The sequence below is a fragment of the Histomonas meleagridis genome, assembly GCF_020186115.1.
Source record: "Histomonas meleagridis strain 2922-C6/04-10x chromosome Unknown contig_51, whole genome shotgun sequence".
NCBI lineage: Eukaryota > Parabasalia > Tritrichomonadida > Dientamoebidae > Histomonas > Histomonas meleagridis.
In genome coordinates this window covers 1,121,208-1,134,510 of record NW_027150894.1, presented here as the reverse complement: position 1 = coordinate 1,134,510, position 13,303 = coordinate 1,121,208, and the positions used below count along the sequence as shown (strand labels likewise).

At 29.3% G+C, this 13,303-nt stretch overlaps 3 protein-coding genes across 3 annotated transcripts; 2 read left to right on the top strand and 1 right to left on the bottom strand.

Annotated features, from left to right (window-relative positions):
- Nucleotides 1-3,814: 3,814 nt before the first annotated feature.
- Nucleotides 3,815-6,791, bottom strand: GO595_007253 (uncharacterized protein; the record flags this gene model as incomplete). Its single annotated transcript, XM_067920697.1, has 2 exons — nucleotides 3,815-4,802; nucleotides 6,109-6,791. 2 exons carry the CDS (start codon nucleotides 6,789-6,791, stop codon nucleotides 3,815-3,817), a joined length of 1,671 nt encoding a protein of 556 aa, XP_067772772.1.
- A 2,171-nt stretch (nucleotides 6,792-8,962) lies between these two features.
- On the top strand, nucleotides 8,963-10,384 carry GO595_007252 (uncharacterized protein; the record flags this gene model as incomplete). Its single annotated transcript, XM_067920696.1, has 1 exon — nucleotides 8,963-10,384. The coding sequence occupies one exon, from the start codon at nucleotides 8,963-8,965 to the stop codon at nucleotides 10,382-10,384; it is 1,422 nt and encodes a 473-aa protein (XP_067772771.1).
- Nucleotides 10,385-11,048: 664 nt separating this feature from the next.
- GO595_007251 (RNA ligase, Rnl2 family) lies at nucleotides 11,049-12,116 on the top strand (the record flags this gene model as incomplete). Its single annotated transcript, XM_067920695.1, has 1 exon — nucleotides 11,049-12,116. The coding sequence occupies one exon, from the start codon at nucleotides 11,049-11,051 to the stop codon at nucleotides 12,114-12,116; it is 1,068 nt and encodes a 355-aa protein (XP_067772770.1).
- Nucleotides 12,117-13,303: the final 1,187 nt, after the last annotated feature.

Below are 13,303 nucleotides of genomic sequence, written 5' to 3'. Positions count from 1 at the left end.
TCTAAAATTTCATCTTTACCATTAGTTTTTACGGATAATAATAAATTCTTTAATTCTGGTGTCTCTGCTATAGCTGGTGGAGGTAAATGTCTAATTAAAATCAAAACAGAATTTAATGTGTTTTGGAATCGATTTTCAATTGATAAATTTAAGAACCATAAAATAATTACAAATATTAATACTGTCAAAAGTATTAAAATGAAAGTTAATCGAATAGTAGTTATATAATTATTAAAATAATTTGATAACATCGAAGCAGAACTTGTAAAACCTCGATGAAGTTCAGCTATAGCTAAATGTAATAGACTTATATAATTTTGTGTTAAGAAATTAGAAGTATCATCATTAATAATAATTTTAGCATAAGATAAATATAAATCAAATAAATGTTCAAGTGAATTACAAGTGAAATATAAATGAATATTATCTGAATCAGTAGAACTACATTGGAAATCTAAATGTAAACTTTCGATTTCTGATACAATCGAATAAATTCCACTTGAAAATTTGGAATGAAATTCAGTAAATTGATTTGAATAATCATTAACTAAATTAATTAAATCTTCATCAGTAACTGTTGAAAATGATATCGAATTTATTTTATTATACATTTTAATTTGGACAAAACTTAATATTTCAGTAATTATTGATTCTCGATAAGATCCATATATCGCTAAGTTAATGATATTCATAGATTTGTTTAATTCACTTCGAGTAATTATTACAGTAATTACAAATAATACAAAGAATAATGCAAAGATAATACCAAATGCTATCATATAACCAATTAAATTACCTCTGTTCTTACTAATTCGTGATTTGTTTTTAGTATTCGATTCATCATTTTCATAACATATTGGTTTAGATGCAGAATCTTTATATTCTGTTGATAATGTATCAATAGCATTAAAGAATTTCTTTGTTGCACTATAAACTATATAAAACTGGATTAAACAAACAGGTAAAGCTATAAGATAAGCATAACATCCTAATATAATTATTATAATGTTTGAATAACTTGATAATTCCCTATTATACATTTCAGGCGCACTCATTAAATCATCAATAATATAAATAGTTTCTCGATTCATACTTTCTTGTGAAGTTAATATTACTTCGAAATTATAATCATCAACAATATCTAATTGATATACATTAGTATAATCCCAAAATATATTTAAGAATGCATTCCGTAATGATATATTTACTCCTACTTTAGATATATTATTTAAAGTTAAAGCATCTAATACACCAAATAAATCATCGCCTTCTAAAAAGTATTTTGTTAATGAAGAATATATTAAATTATTATTATTAATAATTATATCACTCCAATATTCATAAGATGATTTATAATCATTTAAATCAATTGCTAAATTATCTTCATTTATTGCTTCTTCTGTTAATAAATTAACATAATCATCCATTGTAAATAATATATTTGTTAAATTTGCATTCTTCAAATATATTATATTCTTTAAATATGATAAACCTGTTTTAATATTAGCTATAGCATCATTTCGTTCATAAGAACCTATCATACCTTTTAATATTGTAGTTGCTACGAATATTAATACTATACAAACTATGATCCATACTATGAATATAATAATTTTTAATATCTTAAAGATATTATAATAATTTGGTGTATAATTCTTTGTAGCCTTTTCTAAATTATAACGTAATCGTGGCATTGAAAATAACTTAGAAGCTATAGTTAATGATTCACCATTACCAATTTCTTCTGCTAATTTTTGTTGTACACTTTCCATAAAAGTTGTATGTGTAGTCGATGTAGACATTATTGTAGATAATATACTATCAACATCAGCTTTCTCTAATAAGTTCCCATTTTTATCAACAATTTTCTCATAATAAATACGTGGATTTAAGATAACAAATGAATGGAATAATTCATCATTACCTCCACGATAACCTTTGTTAAGTAATTTACTTTTCATGTTCCAATAGACACCTTTTTCATATTTACCCAAACATTCAATTAAAAATCGTGAATACATTTGAGCTAATCGTGGATCACTTGGATAATGTTTAAGGATTTCTTTCCATTTAATTTTAAGACTTTTTAAGTTCGTATATAAAAATGTTAATGTGGATGGATTTAATATGTTTTCTCCATCTGCAATTTCTTTCCAAAATTGTCGTACAATATCAATTGAATTATTAGTTTCGATTTCCATTTCATTTATAAGTTGTGTCATTCCAACTGTTTCAAATGTTTCACGATTTTGTTGGATATGAATTAAACGATTCCGTAATAACTTTAATAATAATCCAGGAGATGCATTAATCGATAATGCGTCAATACATTCTTGTAATTGGATTCGATTCGATGGTATAATAGCAATTAATGCGGCTGATTTGGCCCATAACATATCATTCTTCATTTGCTTACAGATTTGGATGGGTATAATACCATTAATAACTTTCATGTGTAAATTAGAAAATCCAACATGAATAATGGAATTGGCTTGAAATAAAGACGTAACTTTAATGTTCTCTTCTTCTTCATTTAATAAGTTTAATATCTTTTGTGACTTTTTCCCAAAAAAGATTCGATAGAATATGAACGATACATTAGCAATAAAAAATGCAATGATTATTTTGATGTAATCCGGAATGTGCACATACAAAGCAATGATATTGATGACATTATACCCAATAATCGATGTCGGAATTGACGCAAATAATGAATTGTTAAAAAGGCTCAGAAATGGAAATGAGAGAACATAATACAAAGAAATGATCGCCCCAAAGTCTTGGAAGATGATTATGATGATTTTGAACCAACTTTCAAAAAATACTGAAAATCCATTTCCTAATATAACAATGCCAGAACAAATATATAGGTAAGTAAAACATGAGCTGTCATAAGGATTAAGATGTGAACTGGGTGTAAGTGACCCATTGAATATTTGTGTGGTATAATATACTAATAAGATACTGATGACTAAACATGGAATAAAAATTATAAAAAATGCTATGGCAATTGGGTTTTTCTCGGGTAATGATGAGAATGTGGAAGTGAACGCAAATGTTAATGGAATTACTTGGAATAATAAAACAATGTGACAAAAGAATTTAAGAAAAAAACTCATTATTGGCTTCAACGTGCCTTTAAGTTTCACCCAAAAATATATAAATATTATGTATACTAACATTACAATAAAAATACAAAATGGAACTAATAGTCTTACAATGCTAAGGTTGTTTTCAGGGCCATATTGATAAAGTGCAAAAAAATCAAAATAGAACAAAATTCGACCAATTATATTATCTGAACTGAAAAAACCTGGAAAAGTTGCCCAAGGTATTAAAGGAATAAATTGTAAGATAACAACTATAGCTTTTAAGATCATAAGATATTTGTCTTCAGCACTTGGTGCAACCAGTTGATCAAATAATAACGATAATGTAAAAAAGGAATCCTTCTTTTGTGTAGTTTCAAGGTCAACTTCACTTATCAATGTGTTCATTTCTGAGAATGAAGTCTGTGCTAGAATAGAACCTTCTGGTGATTGAACCTTCATTGAGTTACAATAACGTTTTTTCGTAATTTTACAGTTTTTCCATACAAAAATTTGTGATAAAGGTACTTTTCAATGGAATTGTTTGTGGGCTCATGATCGATCAATCTTGTGGTCTGGCTGCAATATTATAAAAACAAATCATTACATGTAATTTTCTATTAAATGATAACATATTTTTGAATTTAAAAATGAGATATAGTTTTGATCAGAAAAGATTAAATTTTAACGAAAAAAAATACTTGTAAAGTTAAAAAAATGTTTAATTAAACTTGTGCGTACATCATTAAAAGCTCAGAATCTTGTCTCCTCCTTTGACAGAAGAACTTGAATAAAATAACAGCTAACAAAATAATAACAACAACAACAAGGATCACAACAATGATAGTTGTCGCAGAAGAACCACTTTTTTCAGGAGTAGAACTTGATGATGATTCATCAGATGAAGATGAAGAAGATGACGACGAAGATGATGATTCGGGTTCTGGAGTTGGCGTTGACGTTGGCATCAGCTGCCAGCAAAATTCAGATGGTCGATTCTCGATATCCAATGTTTCATCGCCATTTTCGAAAACGCAGTTACTGTTTATATACACATATGTGGGGAAAGTGTAATCAGTTCTCTTGTGGCTGAACTTGCAATTTGCAAACATTGCATATTTATTGATAACATTCTTCGAGTTATCGTTAACAAAATAACAATAAGTGAAATCACTTTCTGTGTTACCGACATACAGAAGGTATTCGGTACCTTCGTTCTTGACGAAGTTAATTTTGGTGATTGCATCTGTAGATTTATAAATACAAAAAATGTTCTTGCATTTGCATTGTGAAAAAATCGAAAAGCTGATGGAATTTATGGTGTTTCCTTCAAAAATATGTTTTGCATTTGGAAGATTAATGTATGAATAATTACAAAATCTAACTTTGAGATTAGAACTTGAAAAATAGGTAACGGAATCACTGTCTTGAGAAACAGAGTTTGAGAAGTAAACATTTTCAACTGTTGCAGCGTTATTCAATGTTGTTTGGCGATAATATCCAAATGAGTGCGAGCTAGCACTACAACCATCAACACATGAAAGTGTAAGCTCAAAGTTAGTGCATTGGATATAGAATGAGCCACCAAGACCTTCTGATTGACAATTTGTAAATCCGGATTTATCAATGTAAACGGAATAAGATGCTGAATTAACTTCAACAGCTCCACCATTAGCAGCAGAACGACAATTTATGAATAGGCATTTGGAAATACTAAGTGTACTAGTTAAATCGCGAAAAGATTTTCGTTCAGAAATTAATTGCCCTTCAATGTTTTCACTATCAATACGTATTGGGGTTGATAAAGAATTTTGAAATGTTGTACTAGATATTTTTTTTAATGAATTAGAATTGAATACAGATGAATATAAAACGTTCGAAAAAAAAGAATTAAATATGGAATGCTTAATAAATATGTTTCTATTTGATGCCAAAAATGGACTTCTTGAAAGGCTTGTTCCTGCAAAATAGAGAATTGTCAGATTCATTAAAGAACTTGTTGAACAAATTCAAATTTTACTTGTAAAGTATATTGAATGTTTTATCAAGCGGTTCCACAGAACTTGTTTGACCATATATACATACAATTTCATCATTTTGGGATGTCTAGACAATTTCTTGAACTAGTCAAATTCAAAGTTTACATAATTTTTATATGCTTTACTTATGTGATTTGAACTAATATTTGGTCAAGAACCAAAATAAAAAGTGTATTTGTAAAGTTATGAAATGTTATTGGAAAAAATTCATTTATCTTCTCTAATAAATAGAAGATTAAAAAAATTTCATCTGCATATCTTTAACATGAAGGAGTAAATAAAATTTGCAAATTTTTAAAGCTTATAATAGAATAATTTCTTCGTTCAAATTGACTAAAAAAAATTAACTGATATGTCAATTTCTAAACAGAAAATGAAATCTGCTTCAAAAGAAAACTATCGAGACGAAAACTCAAATATACAGATAGGCGAAAAGAAAATTTGTGCAAATGATTATTGGAAGCAAATTTCAGAATACAGTAGTCAATATCTTCAATATAGAAATGAAATCAAATCTTTACAAAAAAAATCAAATTCTAGCTCTCCGCTACTGCTCTTTCTCATGGCCATCATTTTTGTTTTTGCCATTGCTTTGAAATTTTTTGATATATCTTCTATTTATTCAAAATAAGCATTTATTTTCCATAATTTTCGATTAAAATTGCATTAATAAAGTAATAGATACTCTGTTTATGTTTTTTTTTCTAAAACAAATATTTAAAATAATTCGTTATTTGCCGTTTTTTCTTTTGTCTGCTTTAACTTTGGGAAACTTTTTACTGTTTTTGGGTAAATTTTATCTGCATTAAGATTAATCTTTCTCTGTATGTTTATAGTGTATGTTTTTCATGAAAAACAATGAATTATTTATTACTCAAATTTTGAAAATCTTTTTACCTAAAGTTTTAAAGAATTGTGAAATTAGATTTGACAAAAAATTCATATCTTAATAGTTAAAGTGTGCTAAAAAAAATATTTACTTTTTTTCCATTGCCTCTCTTTGGTCTCTAACAATTTGTGGAACCGCATCAAACTTATAAAAATCTGAAAAAGATGTTTGGAAGGCTTCATCACCTACTGTTATCAACAAGTGCATTGCTGGTGTGAAGAAGTCCTGTGTTGTGGACCAAAATATTGGTGGATCTTCTCCAGGTGGAATTTTTGTTAATAGAGGCTCTTTATCTTTGCTTAATTCTGGGTTTTCTAACTCCTCTACTTGATACCCTACATTATCTAAAGCACGCATATTGATGTCAAATGTATATTGTGGGAAATTGTATAGTGCAGATAATTGAGAAAATTCATAATCACTACCACGGGTATCTTGTCCACCTTCACATAAGATTGGCGAAACAACGCGAGAGCCAGCATCTGCTTTTACACGCTTAATAAGACCTTCAACTTCATTGATTTCAGCATCCATTCCAATAAGCATATTATTCCAATCAATAAGCTGGGTCATACAGCGCTTTGAAAGGCTCATTACATAATCTTGAATTTGATTTAGATCTGTCTCTAATTCATTTTTGATACTTTGTGTATTAAATGGTTGGTTTGCATCAAGTTGTGCCTTTAGAGCGTCTCCATGTTTATTAATATTTTTAGATACTTCTTCAGAGTTAGATAAAAGTTGGTCTATTCCTTCATTGTTGTTTTCGCTCATCTGTAAACTTCGAAAAGAGAACCGAAATAAAGTTCTGAAAATATTCAAAAGTGCTCAATGTGATTGATTTTCTTATGCAAATTATTTTTTACTGAAAATATTAAGCTTGAAACATATTTTTATTTTCTATCAGGCTACTAATTAAATTCCTCAAGCCTTAATGTGTATATTAATAGCACATAGCTTAGATAGAATAACATTATTTATGATTTATTTTGAGTCCACATCGCTTTTTTCCCTCTGAGGCGAAGGAGATCGAGATGAATAGCTGGGTGGTGATCGGCTCCGTCGCCGATAACGTGGTGGAGAATCTCTTCTTCTTCTCGAAAATGTTCTGCTGCTTCTCCTCCTTCTTCTATCATAATCAAAATCGTCATAATCACTATAATCATCCCTTCTATGATATCTTCTTCTTCTATAATAATCATCATAATCAGAATAATCATATTCATATCTCCTTCTCCTCCTTTCTGGTGAGTTTGATCTGCGGGAGTATCGCCTTGAAGATCTTCTATCATCACGATCTCTTGAAATTTGATTATTTTTTGTTATTTCAATACTTAAAGTAGAGCCATCAATTTCAATACCTTGGCTTCCATCGATGGCCTTTTGAGCGGCGTCTTCTTCTTCATAATCAATAAATCCATATGATCTCCTTCCATAAGCTCTGGGAATTCTAACTTCTTTAATTGTTCCGTATGTTGAAAATTTCTCTTTTAGCATGTCTACGCTTGCTGTCTTTGGTAAATTGTTAAGATAAATCGAAGACATCCAACGTAGCCTTTGAGATTGTAAAGCATTCAAAAATCATATCGTTCATACCATTGGCATTCAAAAATATTTTTCAAAACAACCAAAAGAAATTAAAAGTGATTTGATCTGTTCCATTGAAAATTCAATACCTTATCACAGTTCAAAAAATGGGTGATACAAGCCCACATGTTCATTCGTTTTATATAATGATGCTGGTATTAATAAGATGCAAATGGGTTCAAAATAAAGAGTTTTTGTTAAGTTTTAATAGAATTTAAGAATTATATAAAATTGATGAAACACCTTTTTTTTTTCACATGCCAAAGTATAAACTGAAATAGTTAACTATTCACTTCTTTCACAAAAAGATATTGGCATTAGTGCTCAAGGTATTTTCTCGTTTTATTTTAATGGTTTACATTATTTCTCAAAATATCGATTAAACATCACTTATAATGGTATCTTTATATGTTCACACTGAAATAGTGGCACTTCTTCTTGAACAAGGAATTAATATAAATGTTATAGATATTTATAATTTTTATTTAATACACTTTTTGACAATATGACATATTCAAAGAATGCTTAAAATTTCTAAAAAAAAATTCATAAAACATTTGTAGTTTCACTCTGAAGAATTAAATCATAATAATATTTTTCGAACCTAATTTAGTTGGCATTGTTACTAAATAAGATAATCAAAAGGAAGCTAAATCAAAAGCTTAAAGAAAATTTAATACAACTATATTGTTAATTAGCAATTTGATAAACTTGGAAAGAATTTAAAATTTTAATTATTCAACGAAATTTTTAATCTTTTATTCTATAACTTGTTGTATACTTCTAATTTTTTTTAATTTATATGAGTAGTTAACATTAATTTGTAGTTTATATTTTTACATGATTCGATGAACCTTCGATAAAAAATAAATTTAAACGTACGAACCACATTAATATAAGAACGTTATTCCGTGAACATCTGTAAAACCAACTTCAAAAGATTGAGAAGATAAGCATAAAAAAAAGGTTGCTACATCAAACTCGAAATAATCTCATTCGAATTTAACAATTGTGGGAAACACATAAAGTCTTTATAGAAAAAATAGATTAATCAATTCTTACAAATAGTTAAATTCCTCAATATACAAATGTATAAAAAGGGAAGCCATACTTTATATTTTAATTAATCTCAGATCACTACAAGATTTTTGAGAAAAATTCGATTTGTTATCGTTTTTGATCTGTAGAAAATTTTTCTGGCTTTTTGGCATTTTATTGAAAAATTTGTGCCAACAAACCTTTTTTTCAAAGCGTCGCCACACAAAACGAAATTAACGTACTATGTAGCTGCCAAAATTCTGACGTAATTTTCTGTGTTTACATTGTTGATGCTGTCAAAAAGTTGGCACTTTTACAATATGAATTTCCGCAGAGAAGAAGTAGCCAACTTCTTTTTAGGAGCCGGCTCTATAAGCGTCATTCTAGGCGCATTAGGGGCTGATGTAATGATCCAGTTCTTCATGAGCGAGAATCAGTATACAGCGTTAAAGTACGGAATTAATACCAATGTCCATAATATAGCAATTGCCTCCGTTTGCGTATCAATTGCTTCCAACGTTTTAGCAATTATTGCTATCTTTACGAATTATTGTGTTAAAAAACGTAAACTTGATGTAACGTTCAACGTGCTCAATTTTATCTTATTGATATGTCTTATCATATGTATGGGTGTTGCGATTGAATGGACAAAGTATGGTGGTTCTGTCGTACCTCAGTATTATAATTATTACAATGATTCTGATTCATTTAAGCAATATGTTGATAATTACAGCGACTCTTCACTTGCTACTTTAGCAGAAGCTCTTGGAATGACTTACCCAGAATTCCAGGCCAAACATCCTGATTTTTATGTATCCTATATATCACCAGATTATACACCTGTTTCTATTGGCTCATGTATGGTTGATCTTACCAACTCCACTTTGAATTCCACCAATCCATGCACATATTCTGTTGATATTACAACATGTGTTGGTGGATGGAACAGCCGTTTATTTTCACAATATCTTTGCGAAGTCTACAACAACACAATCGAAGAAGCCTCTGACATAGCTGGAATGAGCACAGTTGAGCGCGACAAATATTATGCCGTCAAAGCCCGCGAAGATGAAACCATATATTCATTTGCCGGGTTACACTATTACGACATCATCTTTATCATTTATCTTGTTCCTGCTATTGTAGTGATTATCGTTGCATATGTCTGTGTCCTTTCATTAGAGAATTGTTGTGCAGCACGTAAATCGAAGTCGGGCAAATCTAAACCCGAATCTGACTCAGAGAATCTTTTCATAACTGATCTCGACGAGAAGGAAGATAAAAAGGACAATAAGAAGCGCGAAAAGGAAGAGAAGAAACGTGAAGCAGAGGAGAAGAAACGCGAAGAAGCAGAACGTAAGAAGCGCGAAAAGGAAGAGAAGAAACGCGAAGCAGAGGAGAAGAAGCGCGAAGCAGAAGAAAAGAAACGCGAAGAAGCAGAAAAGAAACGCCAAGAAAAAGAAGCGAAGAAGAATAAAAAGAAAGAAAGCAGCAGTAGTAGTAGTAGCAGCGATGATAACAATGGCGCTGCACCGCCACCGCCTCCACCTCCACCACCCGCAATGCCAAAGTATAAAGAGGACCCGCAGCAACAAGAAAGTGAAACCACTGAAACACAAACGGAAAGTGACGAAGGAGATGATGATGATGACGACGATGACGATGGAATTGAAGAAGAAGGAGGTGAGGAAGAGGAAGGTGACGATGATGAATCTTCATCAAGTTCGAGCTCTTCTGATTAGGAATAACTAATTTAGTTTTGAGCATAAAATTATTAGTGAAATATTACTAATAAATGATATGGCCGCTTTATATTTTGGATTATAAATAGTTTTCAAAACTACGCAATAATTTATTTTATATTTGTATTCGGACTTACTGTTGCTTACCATTGTTCTTGATTTATATATTGTGTTAATTTCTACAAAATCATTGAAATATCATTGAAGGAAATAGATTATACTTATTTACAACAGAACTTATGAATGTACCTTGGAAAGGTAATATATACATATAAAATTCCTTCTCGAACAGAAGGTATTGATATTAATGCAAAAGATATTTATTTGTTTTATATCTTATTAATTTTTTTCTATTTTGGAATTTCATAAGAATATTTGGAAATTATTTAAATATTTAGAACAGCACTTATCATTAATTTAAGCTATATATTTTATAAGAGTGATTCAAGCAAGAAGCAAAAATAAATATATTTCAAAAATTATTTATATGTTATTTGAATCTATTTGATTCGAAAGAAATCACATGAACATTCTATTTGATGAGTTAATGATCGAGCAAAAGAAATATGACTTTGGGGTGCACCATCACACAGTTGTAATTTTATCGTATCTAAAAAAGTGAAATGATGATGTGTCGACACATATCACATCACTAAATTAAAACATGTCTGAAAAATTCTGCGCTTATTCAGAGATTGAATTAGTTTCAAGGCAAAAGTTTATTGATCTCATCAAAGAAAAAGGGTTCACAGACCCTTCGATTCAATGGACTGCAAGTATTAAAGTTGATGGAGCACAATTTTCAATTTATGTTTATCCAGATGGGAAAATAAGATATAGTCGTAGAAATGCTTTATTAAAAGAAAATGAAGGTTTTTACAATTATCAAGAAGCAGTAAAAGCTGATAATCTTGAGCCAAAATCAGTACAAATCCGGAATATACTTATAGAGAAAGGGTTAATTACCGAAAGCTCCACAATTATTATTTGCGGTGAGTTATTTGGGGGAAGTTATAATCATCCTGATGTTCCCAAATCAAAATTTAAGGGAATTCAATCAAGGATTCAATATGCCCCTGGAATACATTTTTATTGCTTTGACATTATGATTGAGAAAGATGGTAACTTTGTCTACATTGATGATAATATAGTAACTGAAGTTTGTAATGCCGTTCAAATGACATCTCATTATGTTGTAAAGATTGGTACATTTGATGAATGTATGGCAGTTCCTAATAATACACCTGATCCAATTGGTGTTGAATATTATGGACTTCCACCAATCGAAAACAACATCATTGAAGGAATTGTTATAAAGCCAGTCCATCCTATTGTATATGATGAACAACGAATTATTTTGAAGAACAAAAATGAAATATTCGAAGAAAAAATCAACAAGAAACACGAGAAGCCAAAGAAATCTGATCCAAAGTCAAACTTCACTGAAAAAGAATTGGAAATTTACGGAAATAAAATGGAATATGTAACAGAATCTAGAATTTGTTCAGTCGTATCAAAGATTGGAGAAATCACAAAAAAGGACTTCATGAAACTTAGAAACGAATTCTTGAACGATGCAACTAAAGACTTCTTAAAGGATTATGGTGAAGAGATCGCTAAACTTCCTAAAAAAGAATATGACCCTGCAAAGGTCGATAAGATCTTCGCAAACGATGTTACGCAATGGATACGTCCTCATTTCGCAAAATATATGTCAGCAGCTGACAAATAAGTTAATAATAAATAAAACGAATGAATACCTCCTTCTTGTTATGTTCAACATTTCAGTTTCTGATGCAAAAACTGAAATGTTTTTTTTGGAATTTATATAATATAATAACGAGTAATACAAATTTCCATTTTTTGATGATTCATAATATAGTTATTAATTCTTTTTTCTTCAATACATTTGAGAATTTCGTATTTATCTTTTTTAATATAAAACACTTCAAATAATTATGTAATGTTACTTGCAAATATTGAATATACATTGACTTTGGTTGTGCTTCTTCTAAAAACATCATTTCGATGAAATTCAGTTGATGTTTCAAATGATGAATGATTTTATTCACATAAATGATTGATTTCTTCATTTCCACCTGCCACTACTTATTGGCCTGTATTATCTATTTTAACACCATCCATAAGTAAATATTTAAAGCAATGAACTTATGAAAAAAAAAAAAGCTGAATAATCAATTAATGTTAACAGTGTGTTGAGATTGAAAATTCAACTTGGGTGTTTTTAATAGCTGTGAGTAGGGAGTCAACTCTAAAAATGTTTAATTTTTAAAAATAAAAAACTTTCTGACAAACTATCATATATTTTTCAATGGTGTCCAAATATTTACCTGATATGCACATATACATTTTAATATTTAAGAATTAAGAAATACCATTTCCTATATAATGGTTCTTAATCCAGCGAAATCCTTTGCGATGTCATTATAGTAATTTTACTTTTAAGATAATTAAGTACACATTGACTAATTGTATCTGTTAAAATAAGAACTTCTGCGTTATCATATATAAACTCATCAATAACTTTGGATTCATTCAACAACATCAGAAACATAAGAATCTAAAAGTAAAGAAGTTTTTATTTGATGTTTTTTAAGTTCTGCATGAAGTTCATTAATATATTTCATGCAACGTGAAATAACTAAAATTTTATTTCCATATAATTCAGCAATTATCTAAAGCTGCCGAAAATTTATATTGAAAATCTTTAACAATTACATAGTATGTGTCATATCCTTCAATATCAAGGTAAGAACGAAAAATAATTTGAACAGGATCATTTACAAATTGTTTAATTACATTATATAACTCAATATGTGCACGTTTATAACTTTTTTGTGCTTGAATCAGTTGCTACTGTTCTTTTAGATATCCGATTAACCAAAAGCAAAATTTATT